The sequence below is a fragment of the Brienomyrus brachyistius genome, unplaced genomic scaffold, assembly GCF_023856365.1.
Source record: "Brienomyrus brachyistius isolate T26 unplaced genomic scaffold, BBRACH_0.4 scaffold47, whole genome shotgun sequence".
Taxonomy (NCBI): Eukaryota; Metazoa; Chordata; class Actinopteri; order Osteoglossiformes; family Mormyridae; genus Brienomyrus; species Brienomyrus brachyistius.
Genome location: NW_026042322.1, coordinates 71339 through 92943, shown reverse-complemented (window position 1 = coordinate 92943; position 21605 = coordinate 71339). Strand labels below are relative to the sequence as shown.

Below are 21605 nucleotides of genomic sequence, written 5' to 3'. Positions count from 1 at the left end.
TCCACTACTACTATGTAGTGGAATACGGCAGTGCCTCTCTTGGGGTGGTCTGTTCCGGAGGTGAGCGCAGGATGTAAGAGGGCGAGTCCCGGCGGGCAGCTGTGCTGCGGACTGCCTCGCCAGCCGCTTGGCTGCCACCGAGATTAGTCACGGCACAGTGCCATGCGTTTTGTTTACAGGGAACAATGGAAAGTCGGATAAATATCACTTATTCACAAGACTCACATATGTCTGTTCTAGTAAATGATTTGTGTGTTACCAGAGGTGGCGAAATCTGGTAGTTTGCTGTCCTTCAGATCACCTGTGATTGCTGTGTATGTGTCTGTGTAAGCTATCTGTATCCTCCGTCAAATTTTTTTTGGTTTTTAATGAACTCGCATTCCTTGACCGTGCCTGTCCACCCTAGCAGAGAAGTTACGACTTATTCGTTCAGTTTAATTTTGAAGTTTGTCCTGTAGGTGGCGTGCTAGTTAGGGACACACATTCACTAGCTGTTTTGCCTCTGCCGATTAAATAGGCTGGAACAGGTGTTTCTCCGGTCTGGCTCTCAGCAGTCAGATTGATTATGGCATCAGTTGGCCCAGTTTAATATTAATGGATTAAATGAATTTTGATCAGTAACGATCCTGGTTCAGGAACATGGGCAATGTGGATTAAATGATGCTTGTGATTCTGAGTGGTGCTGAATTGGTGGGGGGGGGGGGGGGGGGGTAACTCAGGTGCTTGGCCCCTCGTTTTCTCATGCCGCAGGCACATAAAGGACCCCGGCTGACGTCAGCCCGGCGCGGGCATTGTTTTTGGCAGGCCGGGTTACCATGGCGAGACGTCGTCATGAGGCCCCCTGCTCAATCAGTGCGCCATTGCCGCGGTCGCCCACCTCAACGGCTTTTTTGCCATTGTTTGTTGCAGTTAAACGGATCTGCCAAAAACACAGCTGCCGTCACCCGCGGCTCGCCTCCTTGTGACCAGCGACGACGGCAGAATTCCGCTTCAAATCCCCAGCGGCTGCCGGAGACGCTTTCGTCGACGAGGTTAACCGGCTAAAAATAGCCGCGGTTCTAGGACGGGACCTTCAGTGGACCGTCTCTATGGCCAATCTCATCACCATGGCTTTCCCTGCGTCGGGGGGGCCCGTATCAACACTGGCAGTACTTATTTGGTGCTATTGGATGTCACCGGTGTCAAATGGGACCCGAAGCTAGTGTTTTTCAATTCGTGCCACCTTTGGGGGGGGGGGAAGAAAGTCGAGCCAGGGGGGAGCCAGCTGCTTGACCATCTCGCCCTCCAGAATTTTTCTATCAGGGCTGAGAGGCTGGAGTGTAACGCACTGGAGTGTAACGCACTGGAGCTGTACGCAGCCAGCCCACACCAACACAATGCCATGTGGCTCCGTGTCCCTTTCAACTGCCCGCTGTCGGAGAGAGGCTCCAACCTTTTGAAGCGCGCAGCTGATCTTTATGACTAAAGCCATCATTGTGCAATTGATATCCCTCTAACCCCCGCCCCCCCCCGGCAAAATGGCACCGTGGCCAAACGGCATTAGTGATCACAGCTAGTGCACCTCACATGAGTCAGGACGCACCCACTTGCACACTGATGGAAAGGCCTTGGGTACTCATGAATTTTTTCCGGGCATATGTAAAGGAGGCTGTGTGGAAACACTCTGCTGGTACTCGTTCCCTTTTACTGGGGGGGCAAGGGCAACAAGGGTCATATATTCACGTCAAAAGTGAGCCTGTGACCTGGGGCAGCCCTACAGCTATGCCATCCAAAGTATGACCAGTAACTGTGGGTGTTGTAGAGGTATAATCTAGGCTAAATAGTCATCTATAGCCTGTGCTCTTTCCTCAACAAAAAAAATGGTTTGTGTCTGTTACATCATACTAAAGGAAGAAGCATGAAGATTACATGACAATGACATGGTGGGGGGACAAACTCCTCACCTTGATTCCTAAATACTTATTCGGGACTGGATTCACAGTGAGGCGGGGGCCGGTCCCAGGAAACATGGGACACGAGATAGGGGATGCCCCCAACGGGATGTCCTAGTCCTGTTTTTCCCTTTCTCGTGTAATTTTGGTAATAATTAGAGGGGCTAGAGGGCGTTTTTACAGCGTAGTGTTCTTTGACTGCACAAGCGCCAAAAAGCACATTCACGGTCCGATTTCCTGTGCCGGTCCGCTACTGCTCCCTACACAGCTCTTTCCCGCTTTGTGGAGCCGGGGAACGAGCCCTCGCCTGGTGCTCAGCTGGGGGTCAGATGGATTTGCCCAACCTGCCCTCTCCCCAGCCCACGAGCCTGCTCCTGTGGTACCTCGGGCTCGCATTCCAGCACCCAGCTAGCCCCGGTCCACCGTGCCCCCCGTGGAAGTTATGTAAGTGAGGCACTATTAATAGTCCTGCTCAAGATCTTTTGTGTTCACCTGCTTGCTGCTATTCTAACAGCTATATTTCTGGAGAGCAGCGCAGGCACGGCCGTGCAGGCTACCGTTTCCATAGTTACTTTTGTGAGTGGAATCCACAGAAATTCTAAGTCTGTTTCTTTGGAGAAACGGCATCTACATCTATAATTTAACATCAAAAGGTGCCTTTTTTTTAAAAAAAAAAAGCCCCCTTTTCCATTTACAAAGCAGATTGAAAATGCATTTCTTTGGTGGGGGGGGGGAGAGAGAGACACATTTACCGAGGATAAAACCTGGGTTAAATGAAATTCCTTAGTGTGGTTTAAATTCCATACCAGGGATTGTTGCAATTTTGTTGGCCGGAAGGCCAATTTGTGAATGTTTTACGGGGGGAAATGAGTGAGACAATCGTCTAAAGTTTACTTAGCTGGGGTTTTTCCTTGTAAAGGTTGAGATATTGACCCAGAAACTCTCCTTATCTGCTAGGGCTGAAGAGCAATTATGAACCATCACCGCGACGGGTGGAGGAGACATTTGAAGCAGAATGGCACCGGGAGTCCATTTATTCCTCTGCGGAGTGGGACTCATCTCTCTGATGGACCTGTGACTTTTCCTCCCGATACTCATTTCAGACTCATCGGGGACTTCAGGAGAAGCCGGCAGCAGATCAGACAGGTGCTTGTTTCAAAGTAAGGGTGATTCACTGGGACTAGGAGGCAGCATTGGGCTGTGCGCTAAAGGTCATCGTCCCCGTCATTTCGTTTCGATGACTCGGCTGGATAAATGTTTGCGTCCGGCTTAGGGTGACACCAAATTAAAATACCCGGATGTGTGGGATGCTTATGAGATATCGGTGGAGCTCCTTGGCGTTTATGGCATCTCTCGGCAAAGGTTTGCATCTTGCAACAGTTGTGCCCAAATGTGTAACAAGGAGAAGATGTTGCTGATGGTTCAGCTGCGTCTAGGAGAGGAGGATTGGTTCACGTCATGGTATAAACCACATGCCCTGCTGGTGTCCATGTCTGATAAATGATATACTTTTGTCCCCTTGGTCTGATTTTTGTCACCTGTGCCAGTTAGTGCTGGTAGTCATGGTCCAGTCACATGGGCCTTACTCTGCTCAAGTTCTGAATGTTGGCTAATCTCTTGAAGCACCATTTATTTATTTATTGTTACCATCTTCATGGATGTCGAGGACATTGTGATGAAGCACCGACTCCATGCAAGTTCTCCGCGGAACCAGTGCAGCGCTGCAGGGGTCCCTGGGACGCTTTAGCGGAACGACTCGGCCCAGGGATCGCTAGCCGCCCTGTTCGCTTGGCGCAGGCGAAGCAGAGATGGGGGGCCGAGGAGAGCTCCGAACAGAATAGGGGGGGGGGGGGAGAGGCAAAGAGAACGCAGAACCGCTGGAACCCTCGCCAGTCACGATCGTTAGCCGAGCTCCCAATAATCCTCTTGCTGGAGAGGCAGGGACGGGGAGGCTGGTGATGGCAAGTGGGCGGGCCGCTATTTTTAGTGCGTGAACGAGGGAAGCCTGCCACCGACAGGGGGCTCGGTAGAGAACCGGGGGATCCCTAATTCTCTCCCCGCACCCCAGGTTCTCAAAGGCCCTCCGCGCCCCCGCTCTGTCCGCGCGGCTTTCAGATGCCGACACATAACCAGCGCCGGGGGAGCTTGGCACAGGAGACACGCCGCTCGTATTTATAGCGAGCCGTGGTTCCGGCAGAGGGTTTCCAGCTCCTCCGTTCTTTTTTGTTTTTTTGTTTTTTTTTCCCTTTTTTTGGAAGCCCCGTTGTTTTTCAGTGGAGAAACAGAAGTGTGCCGTTATCTGAAGCCTCTGGGAATTATTTATTTTTTTGGAGGCATAAATGTACTTTGGGGGTGTGTGATACTCTTCTGCCTTCCCGGTTACTTGTCATCAGTCCAGACCTGACAGTCTCTCGGCTGTATCGGTGAGGGAAAGCCTCTAATTGGACCAAGGCTGTCCAAACTTACAGTCAACTTTCTGGAAATCTGAACCGAACCATAAGTTTCCAGTGACTGTAGCACTTTGTGGATTTTTTTCCCCGCAGAAAATATGATCGCTGACTTGTTTTCCTTGTTTAAAACGTGCCATTCGCGCTCGCATCGTCCCCCCCGTAATCAGGATGCGCTCCTTATAGATTCCTGCGGATTGTTTCCCCCAGTTCACGTGCGGAACCTTCCACGTGCCTCTCGCTCGGTAGTCGAGTCTCGTGTGACGCTAACGAGCCCGGCGCCCTGACTGCGGCCGCTAATTAATGGCCGCTCCCGCTGGCTGTCTCTTACCTGCGTGCTCATACATGCTAAGTCTGCCCACTGCTCTCAGACATGCTATGGATCTCAGAGGAGGTCCGGCATCATTCGAACTCGGTTTCCAAAAAGGGGAACCAATTAACTGCAAATGGGAGATGGGCTCAGATATGGCACTAACGCTTCGTCAAGGGAGAATTTCATGAAACAGTGGTCTATCGTGAATGTAGACCTTTATCTGATATAAGAAATATGCGTGACACCATATAAACCGCATGTGGATGCAGTCTGCAGTCTTTACAAGAAGGTCAGAATTGCACCATGGGAAATATTTATATTGTGTATGTAACTCACTGTTAAATTGTTTTAAATATATAGAATGCAATTATATACATGTATGCGTATAGGTTCATACTTCCAAGTGTTGTTTTGGGTATCATTAGCATTAATTGGTAATATATGGATGACCTTGTCATAAATGTCACCAGTGTAATTAATTGTGTTACGTTCAATATCGTTGACGTGCAAATAGACAGTGATGGCGGATCTACACACCTGTGGTCTAGGGTAACTCTAGTGAAACCTAGATGCAGATATTGCAGCAGTGATGTTGTTGTGTTTCTTGGCCAGCTGGTGGTGCAGGTATGGTAGCTGTCTTCTCGAGATCGGTCTCAGCCTTCTCACATGCTGTTGAAACGGTAGCCTACTCACTGTTTCGAGGTTTTAAAAAAATACATACCGACCTCACGATTAATACAGATGGCTTTTAAAACGTTTATATGGCTCACGTTTTAAAAAAAAAAAAAAAAACAGCCGGACCATCTGAGTGCCGGGTAGAAAATACCTATCCAAAAGGCCGGAGACAGTTTAACTTCTTGCGTTTTTAATAAAGTAATTTTAAAAGCTGAAATATTTGAAATTCAAAATAGCAGGAGCAGATTGCGATCTCATAGGCTACGTTTGAATATTCAAATCATAATTCATTTCTTATGAATGATGAATTAAAAATGTTTAATCCATTTGCGTGGCACCATACCGCGCAATTAGACACGAGAGAGCGGAATCAAATCGCAAGTTGTAAATAACCACAAAAGCCACCGTTCCGAAGTGAATGGAGGCAAAGCGAGACTTTACTGCTCTGCACCGAGCCGAAACAGTGTTTGGCAATGGAAGCTTCCACAGTTCTGAGGGTAAACCCCGTGTTATTTTTATTTCAGGAATTCAAACCTTCGCAGCAAGATGGCTGCGTTATGTCAATATTGTGGATTCAGAAGTACTCAGGCTAAAACATCTCTGAACAACATGCAATCCGCTTGAAACTCCGAGTTTCCCAAGTATAATGACGATTGCATTACTGCCAAAAATAAGGATGGAAAGAACAAGTATCAGAATTTTCGCTTGGGATATGAAGTAGGCTATCCAAATAATATGTATTGTATACTGATCGTATGAAATGGTTAATTAAAATAAGCGTCCCAGTTATGCCTAAAATCAAAACAGTGGTAATCTAAAGTTAACTCAACAACCAGTAGGCGCTCCCTGCCCCATTGCCAATATACGGAAGTAGTATTCTTCGGAAACTGAGTTGTGTTCCTGTCCTGCGGTGAACATAAAGATTTTTTTATAACTTCGATTCGCAATACCATGCAATACATGCATGCAATGCAACAACATGTAGGGACAAAGACGCTACTTGGACGCGCGAGCACGTAGATCCAATATAAAGTTTTAAGCTTGACTCTATTGCTCAGATAACCCACTTAACAAAATTAATTACAGTACTATGGAAGCAGACAGAGGCATTTATATAGTCCAATTCTGTAGCAAATTACTTTCAGATACTTTATAATGTATCGAAGTCCGAAAGCCTGACTACGGGGGTGATGCTTTAGAATGAAGATTAGAACGAGTGTTTAAATGGCATTTAAAGAGAATGAATGCGGGAACTCGGTGACTCAGTGAAAATGGAGCTGTCCTTGGTCCTGATTAGCCGATGCAGGCGCCTTCTGTTGTCTGAAATCACATAGATTTGTATGAGGAGTTTGGGCATTTCACTTTAGCAATGTCACATGTAAATACCTAAAAGTAATTACAGCGTGACTGCGCATGCTCCGATCGCAATTTAACCCTTTAATGCTTAAACTGAACAAAAATGCTGTTTTTTGACGGGTGTAACATGCCATATGGGATTTCATGGCCAGTGTTGATTAGGCTCCTTTCTTGGGATTACAAGTGACATTTGGTCGTTATCAGCCGTACCTTTTTATTTGGAAATCGTTGAGAAACGTAGGTTTTGTCTGTGAAAGCATTGATGGCCGTGATTGGTATGTTGAAAACGTTTGTCTTGCTCATAATCTAATAAATTAGACGGCAAGCAGGTTTGTGGGAGTAAAGCATGTGTCTGTGGATAGAGACCTCTGCTAGGGCTGGGGTTTGGATAAGTTATTTACAGTCGAGTTTATTTACGTCACCGTGGCCCATACGTGCACGGATGTCGCAGTCAGTGCGGTCTGGTATAAACCCATCTCTTACTCAATAAGGGATCAACTGTATGAAAATGTTTTCTGTTAATTATTTGTCCGTTATTTTTTGCTTAATACGCTTACACAAGCGCTTATATTTACAGCTCATTAAAGATTCATCATTCCTACAATAGCCTATAGGCTACTTACCACCAAAGATGATTTTTTTTTTGGTCTCACGGCAGAGTAATAATAATTGACAATGAAATGTAACCCTGGTGTATTCAATATTCCTCATACTGTTTAATAGTTTAAGAGTATAGTGAAGACTGACAAGTTATAAGATACAGTGAAGTCTAAACGGAGCACAAAAGAATGTAGTCTGTGGAAACGCTATTCAAAAGCAAGGTGAGAGTTTCTTACAGCACAGACTCATTGAATGGCTCGATCACTGTTGTTATGAAGGAATGACTGCTACATATCATTACAACAAATGTGGAATACAAATAGCCGGCCCCGTATTCTTAAAGCTTAAAAAATCGCATCGAGAAAATGAACTCCGCGTGGAATCTGCCTGGTTAAAAAGACGAACGACACATTAAATAAATTATCATTACGCGCCACTTTTTTACCATTCTCTGTTTACACGAATTTGATTATGAATTATGTTGTTGTTATTAGACACCTCAGAGAAATGGCAATGGCAGAGCCTCATTTTCGCAAGCAGATCTTGTGGAGAGTTGCTTGCTACGCAGCAAACGCAGGTCGCCTTTTTTGGGGAACCCCGTCACATCCTCTGTCCATTTATGGGCATTGAGGTGACACGCAGCGGGGATTCCTCTCACTGGAGACGATGAATGGGGAGGCGGGACTACCTAGCCGGAGTGTATAAAAGGAGAGAGGAGGTAAGCCGCCAGTGTGAATTCACAGCAACAGATAGCAGACGATCATCAAACCAAGTCCTGTGGATACAGATCTCAGAAAAGGAGAATTCGGAATATTTTGCAGAAGTTCTTTTTAACGCCGGACTTGAAGGATATTACAAGAAGAAATTTTACTGTTGGGAAAACAGACGTTTTGTTACTTGCTTGTTATTTTTTCCTGCCATACCTGGATTGCCACGGCCCACGACTTTGATCCGGAAACATGCTGAACAACATGGATTTGAACCCCCAAGATTCGTTTTACCCTCAGTTCGACAACTGTGGAAGCTCGTCCATTGGGATTGACACCATCCAAGCAAAAGCAAATCAGGAAATTCTCGTGGATTCGGGAAGAGATGCACCTGTGCAGTTTAGTCAAGGTGAGTGTTTCCACTTTTCCAGCGCAAGATACTGTATAAATATTAGGTTTTAAATTGCCGTTTAAAACTAACTACTTGCACGATCTACTGTCTGCGCAACAGTTTATTAAAGCGATGCATGGCTTTAACGCTGCACCACTGTACGCATTGCTTCGGTCGCATGCTTATATAACAATGCACGTTTACATTCAATTTCCGTGTATATCTTATTAATATATGAATGCTCACACATTTTTTTTATCTTCCTCAGAGGGCGTACCGATAATCCCTAAAACCGAAGCATCGGATTTCTTCTTTGACCCAGGCGAGGGTTCAAAAGGCAATCTGCCATCCTCGTTTGCGTACTCCGGCAGTTTCTACGTGGAGACGTCCCAGGGGGCACCGTGCAGCACGGAAACACTGCTCAACATGATAACGGAGATAGTTGGCATCTCCACGTTGCCCATCTCCGAATTTCAGGGTAGTGAACCCGGGCCATCGAACGGAACATCATCTCCAATGGACAGCGCCAGCGGCGGCGGCTTCCCTGTGCAGGCGTTTCAGAGCCAAGCGTCCACATGCACAGTGGGCAACACGCCTCCGCCGCTGTACTCACCCGAGCAGGTCCGCCATAGCTATTCCGACTTACAGGCGAATCTGCCGGTTCAGGACCCCACGTCCGCGAAAAGTAACTTCTGTTCCTCCGCTCAAGTGCAGAACCAGGGACAACTTGAGCCCCAGCCGGAGGCAACAGTTTTCCCAGTCGTTATCAAGAATGAATTCGAAAGCAGTTGCTACGAGTGGGATCCCTTCAGCAAGTCTGATACCTACATGCCTTCAAGTTTCGAAACGGACAGTTTCCCTATATCAAATGACTGCCCCTCCGACCAACAAGTGGATGTAAAAGATTTTCTCGACTCGTTCTCTCCTATTTGTCCCACCTCAGAAATCGAGTGCAAATTAGAAAGTGCAATTAAGCAAGAGCAATGTTTTATTGACAATTGCGCGCAGGGGTTTGGCGTTTCTGCCTTTAACAATTGCCAGTTGCCAGTTATGGACATGCCGAACAATGCTTTAAAGCCTGGAGTTTTTCCCAACATCGGAGTTCAGCCTCTAACAAGTCAGTGCGATTCGGCTTACGCATCTGCGGCTCTGTCGAGCACTATAGACTCACTCCTTTATTCAACCTTATTGCCAGACACGTTCTCCAGAAGCTGCACTCGCATTGAGAAACCAGCCCGAGTCAGGAAGAGCTCATCCACCTCCAATGGACCAGCCAAAGAGAAACCTTTCTCTTGCCCTATGGAGAACTGCGACAGGCGTTTTTCTCGCTCCGACGAGCTCAACCGACACATTCGGATTCACACTGGACACAAGCCTTTCCAGTGCCGCATCTGTTTGCGGAGTTTCAGTCGCAGCGACCACCTGACCACCCACACCAGGACTCACACAGGCGAGAAACCGTTCTCGTGCGACGTCTGCGGCAAACGTTTTGCCCGGAGCGACGAGCGAAAAAGGCACGGACGCGTGCACCTCAAGCAGAGGGAGAAGATGGAGCTGAAACCGCAAATAATTAGCGCCTGGCCCTTCACCTTGCCGGAGGGGATTTGAACGTGCATTGTGCGCTTTACGGAGCCTAATTGTGCATGGCATTAATTCTTTCCGTCTTGGAAGATTAAAGCTACATGATGCAGTTGACTACTGATTACAAGTTGACGCATCGGTCCCGTTGACTTGACAGATCGGCCCTCGGTACAGCTGTCAATGCCGAGGGAAAAAGAAAGAGAGAATGTCTTTGGACTGGGAGAATTGGAATGTGTTGAAACGGGAGCCCGACAACCAAACAGGGAAACGATATCCTTTTCTGCATCTTGTATATGTGCTGCTGGCGTTCTATGCAACAACGACGTAATAATTGATCAAAGCGATTGGAACGCTGTCACGTGACCATTCGGACTGCGGGCGCTCCTTTGCGTTAGCCTCCAAGCGGGTTGTTGAAGTATTGTTTGACAACAGACTCGCTATTAAGTACACTCATCACAGAAGCAACCTCCAGGACTGCACTTCAAACGAACAAAAAGAGAAATTAATCTAAAACCAGAAACTGAATGGTGGTAAATACTGCACTTATCTTTAACTTGCCAACTGAGAGTCCAGTATCATGTGCTTATAAGTTTTTTTCTTTTCTTTTATTTAGTCGTAATACTGCTGTGTGTCCGACAATGTTTTCTTAAAACTGCATGTTTAATGTTATTATGGAATTGATACACTGATACTTGTCCTACGCTGGGCAGGAAGGAGACACGGCCGCATTATGACACGTGTAATATAGTATTTCCATCAAGTATGGGGTGGTTAATTCGCGAGGACCTGCGAAATCCGTTTTGCTGTCATGCATATGAATAGACCTTGTGTTGTATTTTATTACTTCAATATATAGATGACTTGTGAGACTTATAAAATCAGTGGCAAATAAATATATTTGTATAACTGTATTTTAATTTGTATTTTTCTAACTGTGTTTGTACGTTTTCCAAGATGACTGCTTTCCTGCAAATTTTTAATATTAAATTATGTATTTATTAACTATTTATTAAATGAGTGCAAGACGAAGGTACAGAGGCCTTCAAAACAATACATTCTGTCGTCGCGGACTCACGCCATTCATTGTTCTCTAATGACTTTGATAAAGCGGCGGTGGACGGAGCAGATATGAAATGTGTCAATAATTGTGATTCAGCTGCACGGAGTGTCAGGTATTTATGAAAACATTGCCTGTCACTGGCAAAATACACGACGAGCGCAAGCCGCGGCGCCTCACTAATGAGATCACGCAGTCCGCGTATTGTTAGGTTAAACCAATTAGAATTCTCCGGTTCTGCAGTCTGTGACACTGTCCTGCGGGAGATTAATTGCACAACCTTATACAATTGCAATTGAGTTACCCAGTAGCGCACATTGCAGCATTACCGAGTTCAAGTTCATTTTAGCTCGTTAAACCGTTATAACACTGAAAGAAGCCACGCGGATGAACTGTATATTAATCTAAACAACGACGGGTGGAGTTTATTTAGATTGTGTGCAATCTAGGTACTCTGCGATGGACTGTAATTGAAATTTGCCTTAAGTTATATTAACTATTGAGGTATTGACTGTAAATATGTATGATTTTTACAACTTGAACCTGTTGTTATTTTTCATAAAAGTGACACAATAAAACATTTGAATTCTTTAAATACTACGCGGATTCCTCTTCTCTCTTGAAAACCCCACTAACTACCCACAAACAGGAACACACTAACCTATTCTCCTTAACCAGTTGTCTTAGTCATAGAGTGAGTCTGCCAAAATACTAGGGCAGGCTACATGCCTTAAAATCTGTAGCTCCACACATCAACTCGATCTCGCGATGAAATCGTCCACATTTACTGCAATTTAAGTTAAATATAGATTGTATTCACTCCCTTACATAAACACATATACGCTTACATAACTATATTTGTGGGGGCTTCCCCATCACGTTTGTTATTCCAGGTCTTGGTGTGTCGGAAAAACCCGTACGGTAGCTCGTTTTGGATCACACAAAAACAGGGAAGCAGAGCACCATGTGATCCGAAGCGAAAATCTGCTATTTGATACACTATAGTGACCCAGTTCCATTCCCAGATTGAAACTATACGCTCATTGCAACCTTTCCTCTCACGCACATTCCAACCTTTCTCATCACACCGACATTTTAGTGATAAAATTCTTCATAATTAAGACAAAACGGTCTTTGTATCCCATTGGCTCTTGGGAATCTATTCACGCGAATGAATACCGCCATTCGTTCAAGACAGCATTGTTCTTTCGGTGTGAAACGCTAAAATAAACACTTTAAAAGCTGTATGACATCCCAGAAACGAAAGCTTCACGAATTCATGACTTGGCGAACTTAATAATCACTAAACGGAAGGAGATAATTGGCGTTGTGCGGGATTTTAAAGATAATCTATCGAGGCGCAACGTCTGCCATATGTAACAGTAGTATCCAAAAGTGAATGATGGAATTGATCTTTCCTTTACGATAGAACTGATCTGTAATCGTATTTAGTTCCTTCTCCTCAGCATTATTATCTAGAGGACAAGTCCACGTATGAACTAGCCTGCCTCTGCCTCTCATAATTAAACGCTCATCACATGATCGAAAGTGAGGGTAAATCGAGCGGACCAGCTCAGTACATAAATCACATACATTTTTGGGGTTTACCGCGGAGCAGAAATCCCTTTAACGCTTAAACGAAACCGATTAAAGGATTAGATTTATTTCGAGCTCCGTGTCAGCTCATGCAGGTAGTGTATGTGTCTACAGTTCTGATTAAAACGCAAAATGTTGAGCGGTAATCTTGAACCTCATACCGTCTGTGCTATTTCCAATCTTCGTCTTGTGGTATTACATGTTTTAAAATGCACCACGCATCATATTAAATGCTGTTAGACGGCAAAATTGACAGGACTCGTATAAATACTGTCAGTGTTAAATTGCCACTGTCAGCTTCGCCGTGTACAGTTAGTCCTCATATCATATTTTTAAACAACTGGATACAGCATAATGGAAACATCTGGCCTTCTCATTATACATTGCGGCAGAAAGATTTCATCCTCTCGTTATTCATTTCGGTGATGTATTGTGTTGACAGCTGGTATACCATCAGTGTTAAAACCGCTTTAATTGACGAGACAAGCCAAGCCAAACGTGAGGTAGCCTACGCTCCTGTTTTTGCAGAAGTGGTGTCTGGTCTTTTGGATGTGACCTGAAGATGTATGCTAGGTATCCTCTCCTTGGTATTTGGAGAAAGATGCCAGTGTCCCTCGCATTAACTTGAAAGTAAATGTTTTCTGTGCATGCAATGAAACGTTTGACTGGCATGGACCCTGTTGTAGAAATCGAAGACGTTATGAAGTGGTACCGGGTTATTGGTTTCAAGTGTACATTAATCATTGTTACACTTTAGAAATGGTCTTTTAATGCGGCATGGCTTTGTGCCATAGATCCGCGGTAGCGTAATCACTGCGCAATTCCGCTCCTGTTCGGGAGGCGGGCAGGAGGTATGGCGCGCTGACCTCCGGGTGGGCTTCGTAATCAAGGTGCATAATCACATGCCTGTAATGGCAATCAGGTCCGGTGGATTAAAGCCTTTGAATCATTCCCTGCCGGATGGTCGTATGTCTGATACTGAAGAAGGGAGTAGGAGGTCTGGAGAATGTAGGTGATTAGATGCGGAAAGAGAGCTCGTTATGCATACGGGAAGGCGCCTAATTCGCGCGATTGTTGTGAAGTCAAAGTTCCTTGTTAATATTCCCTGGCAGGCAGACACGCCACCGTTGGCTTTGAGAGCATGCCAGGTGGTTTCAGAATTGCGGGTTAAACCTGCGCCTCAAGGAGACTTGGAGATTGTTGAGCTTCCTCTTGCCGCATCTCTATGGTAACTTAGTCAAACGGGGTCTGGTGCATCGCACGGGGAAGGGGGGGGGGGACAATGTGCCCTGGGAGAGAGACGTCTTTGAAGCTGTCTAAGTGCGCTGCTTGGCCCTTCACAGTGATTCCCATTGAACTTGCAAAATACTCAATTTTATTGCAAGCTACTTGGATTGCTTTCAATTTTACATTCGCGCAGCATGATATTTGAATCGGAGCATTTTAGATTAAGTACCTTGTTCAAGGGTAAACCAACGGGGCCCCATCTAGCACTGTTAGTATATATACCACTTGCTGTATATATATATTTTTTGGTTGATGGATTTTGCTATTTTTCTGGAGAGGTGAGTTTTCTGGGGTGCCGGGAAAGTGAATCGACTCGATATGGGAGACGTCGAATAGAATCGGTATAATGGCGGATTGCCGAATGGTCGTATGTCCGCTGCCAGTCATGCATGTGAACTTGCCACTGTCTCACTCAGACAAGGTCCATTTTCTACTGACAGCATGAGGGCCAAGCTGGTTCAAAGTACTCATCAAGCTGGACTTTGAAACAAGACATCAGTCCAGGATAATCAGAACACCTGAGTGCTGGATTCTTACAAGTCTAGCAGTTTTTAATGACTTGTATTTAGATCGTTACAGAGGCGGAAAGTTCAGGTCTAGACAGTGCAAATATATATTAAGGTTTTGCTTCAACCAATCAGTTGAGTATGAAGAGTCACAGTCACAGAGTACTCAACAGGTTGGTTGAAATAAAATCCAACACTTAACATGGTCTTTGACTGTTGTGTGTGTGTGTGTGTGTGTGTGTTTGTGTGTGTGTGCTAGATGATTTTGTTCTGAAGGAATCTAACTTCCCTAGTACATAATTATACATAATTATTTTACGTTAATGGTCAAGGGCGTAGATTTAGGGAGATCACCAACTTCTGTAGTTCAGCAAGTCAAGCATTGTGTTAAAAACGCAAAAATTGTGGACTCATGTCACAGGAAGCATACATAAATTTTCTAAAATTTCCTTTGGAATCAATAAAGTTCTATCCTATCCATCCATCCATCCATCCATCCATCCATCCATCCATCTATCCATCTATCTATCTATCTATCTATCTATCTATCTATCTATCTATCTATCTATCTATCTATCTATCTATCTATCTATCTATCTATCTATCTATCTATCTAATCTAATCTAATCTGGGTATGGACCATACCAATATTGCAGTAGCATGTGTTTAGTGGGGCAGGAGGTTTTGGGGCTGATTTGGTATTTGGTCCATACCAATGTTGAAACTGGTCATGCATGGGGAAGTTCAGCTGAGAAGGCCAATGATGTTTATGACTATCACCTCCAGGGATGGGGGGGGGGATTGCACGCTGGAAACCCCCACCCTGGTTTTACTCCTTTTTTTGCACTTTCCTGGTGATCGAAGATGCAGAGTGATTCTGCCACACTGTCTGACCATTTTGCATTTAGCAGGATTTATCGTGATCTCGACATCTGGAAAGGCTGCAGCTGGCGTCTCCATGTGACCAACCAGCTCTCGGGGTTTCTCCTTCAACGAGGCTGAGAGTAGAGTGAACCCTGGAGGCGACACTCTCCCCTTGCGAGGTGTGCATGCAGACAGTTAAATGTATTAGGTAATTACCATCATTCAACAACTACTGTGCAACTCATGGAATAAAAAACACCATTACATTTTTCTGAATGTTTTTGTTCTTTGGATAATTGCCACCGTAGGCAAGGGAGGAAGCAACCATCGAGGGTAAGAGAAGCTTCTGGAAGGAAAATGTATGTCGCTGGAAAGAACAGAGCTGTGGGTGGGAAACCCATTGTGACTTTACGGTTATTACAAAAAGCTGCTAGTATATTAGTCGATTAGAGTACCCGGTGATTAGCTTGGATCTTTTTTTTATAATTCTACAGTGGTTCCCTAACTGCCGCCCCTTGTTGACTCTGCTCTAGGAAATTTCACCATGATTACCATCATATGTCCACTTCACCGGTGACTACAAATACGTAACATCGTTACACATGGTCCCCTTAACGAAAGGGTTCATTTGTTTCGCCACAGTTTGCATTTAAAAAAAAAATCACATAACAACAGATGTGGTCGCTGACACCGGCAAGAATGTAACTATATATAGTATATGAGCGCTTAACACAGCTCATGTTATATAAGACTCGCAATATATATATATATATATCATATTCCAGGTAGTGTGAAAGAAATTTTAATGGACTTCTTTATGGCGGAGGTGGGGGCGGGGGGGGGGGGATAGTTTCAGTACTGGTAGAAGAAGAGCATTAATATGTAAATACATGCAACAATTCATCAGCCTGTTGTCATACCTACAATGAACGCCTAAATAAGTTCCACTGAAAAATCACAAGAGCAATCCTTGATATGATATACTGTGTTACTATGGCAACAGCTGTGGCTCAAGCAAAGGATGCATGAGTCCAAGGCGTTATTATTAGAATAGGACGCTTGCCCCGTTACCTGAGGAGATCACTCTCGATCAGGCACCCGAATTTAGTTTTGTCACGAGGGATGGAAAAGTTACACAATGGGACTGGTTGTGCTTAAAGACGTGAAGGTGCCATATTTGATTTTAACATACTGTCAAGACTTAAATATATAATTCGTGGGTGCAAAATTTTATGGTGGATTGATGGTTCCGAGGCGAGGGCAATGCTGTAGTAATCGGTTGCTGGTTCGAATCCTGGGAATCCCTGGAGCAATGCTCTTAACATGCAATTGTGTTATCCTGGGTATGATGTTAATCTCCATCTAACCCTGTGCTGAGGTATCACCCGCTGCATGTCTGCATTCAGGTTCTCTTCCCCGAGGAGGTTTATGTGGTGGCAGGTGTAATCAGCATGTGCTCTTTGCCTTACCTCATATTATATAAATGCATGTGACAGTGTGAGACCGTGGCAAACAGCTGGATCGCATGGAAGACCGTGTGCTTGGATCATGCACAAGATGTTACTCTGGAATGACAGTGAACGGCCTTTGTAGGACAAAACGGTTGGCCTGGGTCCTGCTAGTGCCTTCATACATTCAGAGTATGATGAGCACTTCAATTTGGCACAGCTCCTCTCGGATGCTTCCGCGCTTTCATCTCTTTCCTGCTGGAAAAAAAAAAAAATCACGTCTCGCGGGAAGCAGATGTCAAGTTCTGATGTCGAGCCAAGTCACGGGAAAGTCGCTGGGCCTGGAAGGAGGCCGGCCTCGGGACGTGGCTCCCACGGCAGAGAGCCCTGTGTGTTATCTCCGTCTAACTCCACTTTGATGGCTGCAAGATGCCGTCCTTGAGGACCGCAGGTTAAAGTGAAGCGATCAGATTTGCTCCTCGTTGTCGAAATGCACCAGTTAGTAGAGAAATGGAGCTGAAACAGCGTCCTATGGCTCGGGAGGACTGGAGCTGCCAGCTGTGGACATTCTCTATGCTTGGATATTAGAAAAAAAAAACCAAACATGTAAATCGATGAGTGTGTGACCCAGGGTTTGCAATGGGGATCAGGGAAGCGTCATGGAGAGGATCTTTGCTGCTATTCTGGAACTTAAAAAGCTCTTGCTGACCAAATGGAGGCATTGCCAGAGATCATTGACTGAAGCTCAGTGGTTGGGGGGTCTTAATTGTTAGATTGGTTCACCACCCTCCTAGTGCGGAAGAAAATTATGGGATGCGTATCAGCACTCAGCGTGCCAGCGTGTCGCATTGATGAATGAGAGCAGTTGGGAAAGGTTCTCAGAACTGATGGGGAGCTTCTTACTGCTGGGATCAGGCACCTGTGGAGCCCACAGGGTCTCCAGAGCAGGATGTTATCAGGCTGCAATAAGCATTTCTATAGTCCCTGTGTGTGGCGTTAAAAGCCTTTGTCTTACAGCCTTATAACTTGGACTCCCTTAATCACCTTACACCTATACGTAGGATAGCATAGTCGTGAATGACTTTTACTTATATTTTACTGGTTCGAATCCCTTGGAGGCACCTGCTGTTTTACCCTTGAGTGAGGTTTTATCTTTTTTTGCAGTTTCATTGGCATCAGCTTAGAAGCTTGAAAACAAAATTTCATACCATAATGTTAATTAAAATATTTACTCCAGAAAGGGCCCCTTTGTCTTGCGATACCACAATGCAAAACTCCCCAACCTCATTTATACACAACCTTCTGATTTTCTCTGTTTCACATCCCCCCGTTACAGCTGACCAGATCCCACATTAGTCTACCAACCCATCTTGTGGCACCCCCTCAGAGAGAGCCCACAGTATGCCAACCTCCAATGTGCTGGCCCACCATGTTCCACCCCTGCTGTGCTGGCCAACCATACACCTTCCCTGATTTACTCACCTCCTCTGTAGTTGCCCACAGGGTATGCTGTTCGCCTGCACTGATCTCCTGAATAAGGGCCTCGGCTTTTGCGTGCCCACTGTGACAGGACAATACGTTGCCGCCTGATGGAGGGCTGTTTCTGATCAGTGCTGGTAGCTCTAAAGTCTTGGAGAAGGTGCTGACTCACCGCGATCCGGCCTTCCGTGTCTGGAGATTGTTTTCGTTGCCATGGTATTGTGTTCAAGAAAGTCGAGTCTCAAAATGGCGAGAAATGACCCAGGCTAGGGGGCTAATAGCGGCATGCTAGCTGGCTGACACTGTTATGTCCATCATTGGCTGGGGCCACACAATGGAGCACTTTTGATTCTCTCGTCATTGTAAAAATGCCTCACATTTAACATTCCCAAAGTTAAGCGCTGCAGCCTTCAAATGCTCTCTCTAAAAAGCACAACACTCCAGTTCGTACATCAGAATAATGATTTATTTGTGGCTACATATCGAACTTAGTCATTTTTTCTCCATTGCTGCCCCCTGTTGGCCCGGACTGTCATATTACTCTGAGTAACGAGAATGGTGCTGTCTTCTTCTCAGCTTGTACAAGGCAGGGGTGCGAGAGGAGGGTTACCACAGTGTTTACCTACACATCCAGTCATTTGTCAGTGAAGGATGTGCGCGCTGTGGAGAAGATATTTATAATCTCTCCAGTTTTGTTTGGAAGTTTTTCTCTATAGGCGTATTTTGCTCGGTAAGACCTAAAGGCAAAATTCGGAGGGAAATTGGTTAGTGTATTACGAACTGAAAGATGAAAGAACAGACGAACACGAGAGACTGACATCTATGTGTTGTCCTTTGTCTCGCCAATTAATAATTGACAGCACTCTGCATATGACTGTACTGTGTCTAAGTGTCTCGCTTGAGTAACGGTTGCTAGGCGAATGACAGCTAATTATATCCATTCGGGGCGTTCGTGGAGGATCAAAATGCCTTAATTGCAATGAATCAAAGAGAATAGATGGCCTGGCGTTGTAGGTTTTCAGTTATTTGGGCATTTCTAAATAGAAATACAACAGGGTCGATCACTATCTGTTTCTGTAGCTCGGCACTGGGATTGCCTTATTTAATGTAGATTAATGTTTCTTTTGGGTTTTTTGAACGTATATTTTCCGTCGTTTAGCAGGAAGCAGGGATTTAAGCGCTGTGTTGTCAATGGAAGCCCTCAAAAGCGTCGACAGACTCCTCCTACTCCATTGTATACGGTAGGAAGTTTTCGCCTGGTTCTGCGTCCGTCAAACGAGAATCAGAAGCTCCCCGTGCAGCGCATAACCTCAGTCACTGAAGATGCAGTGTGACGCTCGAGTTATTGACAACTACTGGCCAGAAGGGGGCGCATCTGCACCTCCATTAATGTGCTTAGCCAGTACGCATGCCTTGACGGCCAAGGTATTAAAATTCTTACATTTACATAATTGTGCCCCTTCTGTAATTCTCAAGCTGTGAATATGTGAGATATAACAGTTTTGTTTCTGAGTACTGACAATGGATTGCCAGAAAAAAAAAAAACGTTAATAGAAAACTATGTCTTACTAAATCCGAGCACCATGGATTTAAAAATAAAAACTCTTTCCCTTGTCTTCGCAAATCTGAACTAATGTTTGTGAGATAGATAAAATATACTTACATTCTGTGTCTGGGGGTCCTGAAATGGTCCTTTTTTCCCAGCGTTATATACAGTTGAGAGTACAGGGTCAGCCAGTCCCTGGAACAATTAAGGGCCTTGCTGAGGAGCACAATAGTGAAATTATTCTGCCGGCCACAGGATTTAAACCAGCTACCTTCTGCCCTCAGGTGCAGTGTCCTAACCAGCAGAACCAATAGGTGAATATAGTAGGTGAAGAAAATCTTCAGGGGTCCAAAGTTACCTGGAAATCCTCCCCTCCTGAGCAGAGAGTACAATTGCAGGCTCAGACATCAACAGGTATGTGGGTAATGTTCAGACGATCTGGTTGTGATCCAGCGTGAAATTTGGGTTTCAAATGTAATCATGTGAATAAGTTCTGAAAGATGTGGCTGGCTCAGTGGTCCGATCGATGGGGCACCGGGTAGCTGATGCCAGGGGGGACCTGGGTGATGCTCCAGCAGAACCCGGGCAAACAGGGGCCCCGACCTTCCCTGTTGCTTCAGGAACGGGATTAATCTCCACACTCCCTGCAAGGAGGATTGGAGATCTCCTCTTCGGTGGAGCCTTGGAGTGCATCTCTGCACAAATGTCAGCTACTGTAGCAATGCTGGAAAAAGCTGACTCTCTCGGTTACGGTTCTCACACTTCTCCTCTCCTGGGAGGATGGGTCTTGGTAAGGAATAGGTTCTGTGTGACAGGTGTTGCCCAGTGAGTGGGGAAACGTCTTCTTGATGATGCCAGAGAGCTGTGAGCTTTTAGATTGCACCCTCTTGCATAGTGCTGACCCTAATCCCTGTTGATGGATCATTGCAACATACAGGTTGTTGATTGTGATGCCAGGCAGGGTGCGGGTCACCCTCAATCTTCACCACCGCGCAGAAGAAGCATGAGTCCAGGATAGATTTGCTGACATGATGATACCTCTCTTCAAAATCTCTCCCCGGAAATTTCTGAACTTTAAATCTGATCTGCTTTCTTTCGGAGGTTTTCAGCCAAACTCTTTCTATCAAAAGTTCTCTCCAAAAAAGTTTTGAGCTTGTAATAAAAGCTTACTGACACTTTGCAGGGCCAAAACCTTCTGGAGATGCTTGGTTATCTCTGACTTGATCACCTGTTAATATTATTTAAAACTCAGATAATTGCAGATATTACTATAGTTGCTGCGGATAATTTTGGGTCAGTGACACAATGAGACTCATTTCCTTGGCAGATAGAAACCCAGATCAGCAGTCTGTATGCTTAATGGTGGCTGACTGTGACCCGTCTGACAGAGCAGTGTTTCCCAATTCGGTCCTCAGGGACCCGTAGACAGTCCATGTTTTTGCTTCTTCCAGGAGCTGGGAAGGAGCAAAAATGTGGAACGTCTGTGGGTCCCCAAGGACTGGGTTGGGAAACACTGTGATAGAATATTATTGCTAATGTCCTTCCTCCTTCCATTTTCTGTTTATCTGGTATAGGGTCAATGGAGCTCATTCCAAACAGCACAGGGGGACAATGCAGGGAATTACCCCGGATGGAGAGTTCATCACAGACATGAACCAAGATGGCTCCTCTCGATGAGGAAATGTACTGGCTGCAAAGTCACGCTATGTTCACCTGTACATGGGCTAATATAAACAGCTGTTTTAAAATGACAGTATCCATTATGTCATTGATTTAGTACATCATTGTTCTGTTCTTTATAGTGATATGTGAACATGGCAA

The 21605-nt window shown here is 45.3% G+C and overlaps 1 protein-coding gene across 1 annotated transcript; it reads left to right on the top strand.

Annotated features, from left to right (window-relative positions):
- The first annotated feature begins 7162 nt into the window (after nucleotides 1-7162).
- On the top strand, nucleotides 7163-10301 carry LOC125723366 (early growth response protein 4). The gene is made up of 2 exons (XM_048999878.1): nucleotides 7163-8438; nucleotides 8689-10301. The coding sequence occupies exons 1-2, from the start codon at nucleotides 8282-8284 to the stop codon at nucleotides 10026-10028; spliced, it is 1497 nt and encodes a 498-aa protein (XP_048855835.1). The 5' UTR covers nucleotides 7163-8281; the 3' UTR covers nucleotides 10029-10301.
- The last annotated feature ends 11304 nt before the right edge of the window (nucleotides 10302-21605 follow it).

Bases quoted from the DNA above. Each gene is read 5' to 3' on its own strand.
- LOC125723366 (XM_048999878.1), top strand. From the start codon at position 8,282: ATGCTGAACAACATGGATTTGAACCCCCAAGATTCGTTTTACCCTCAG. The intron at 8,439-8,688 runs GTGAGTGTTTCC...TATCTTCCTCAG, and splicing joins ACCTGTGCAGTTTAGTCAAG to AGGGCGTACCGATAATCCCT.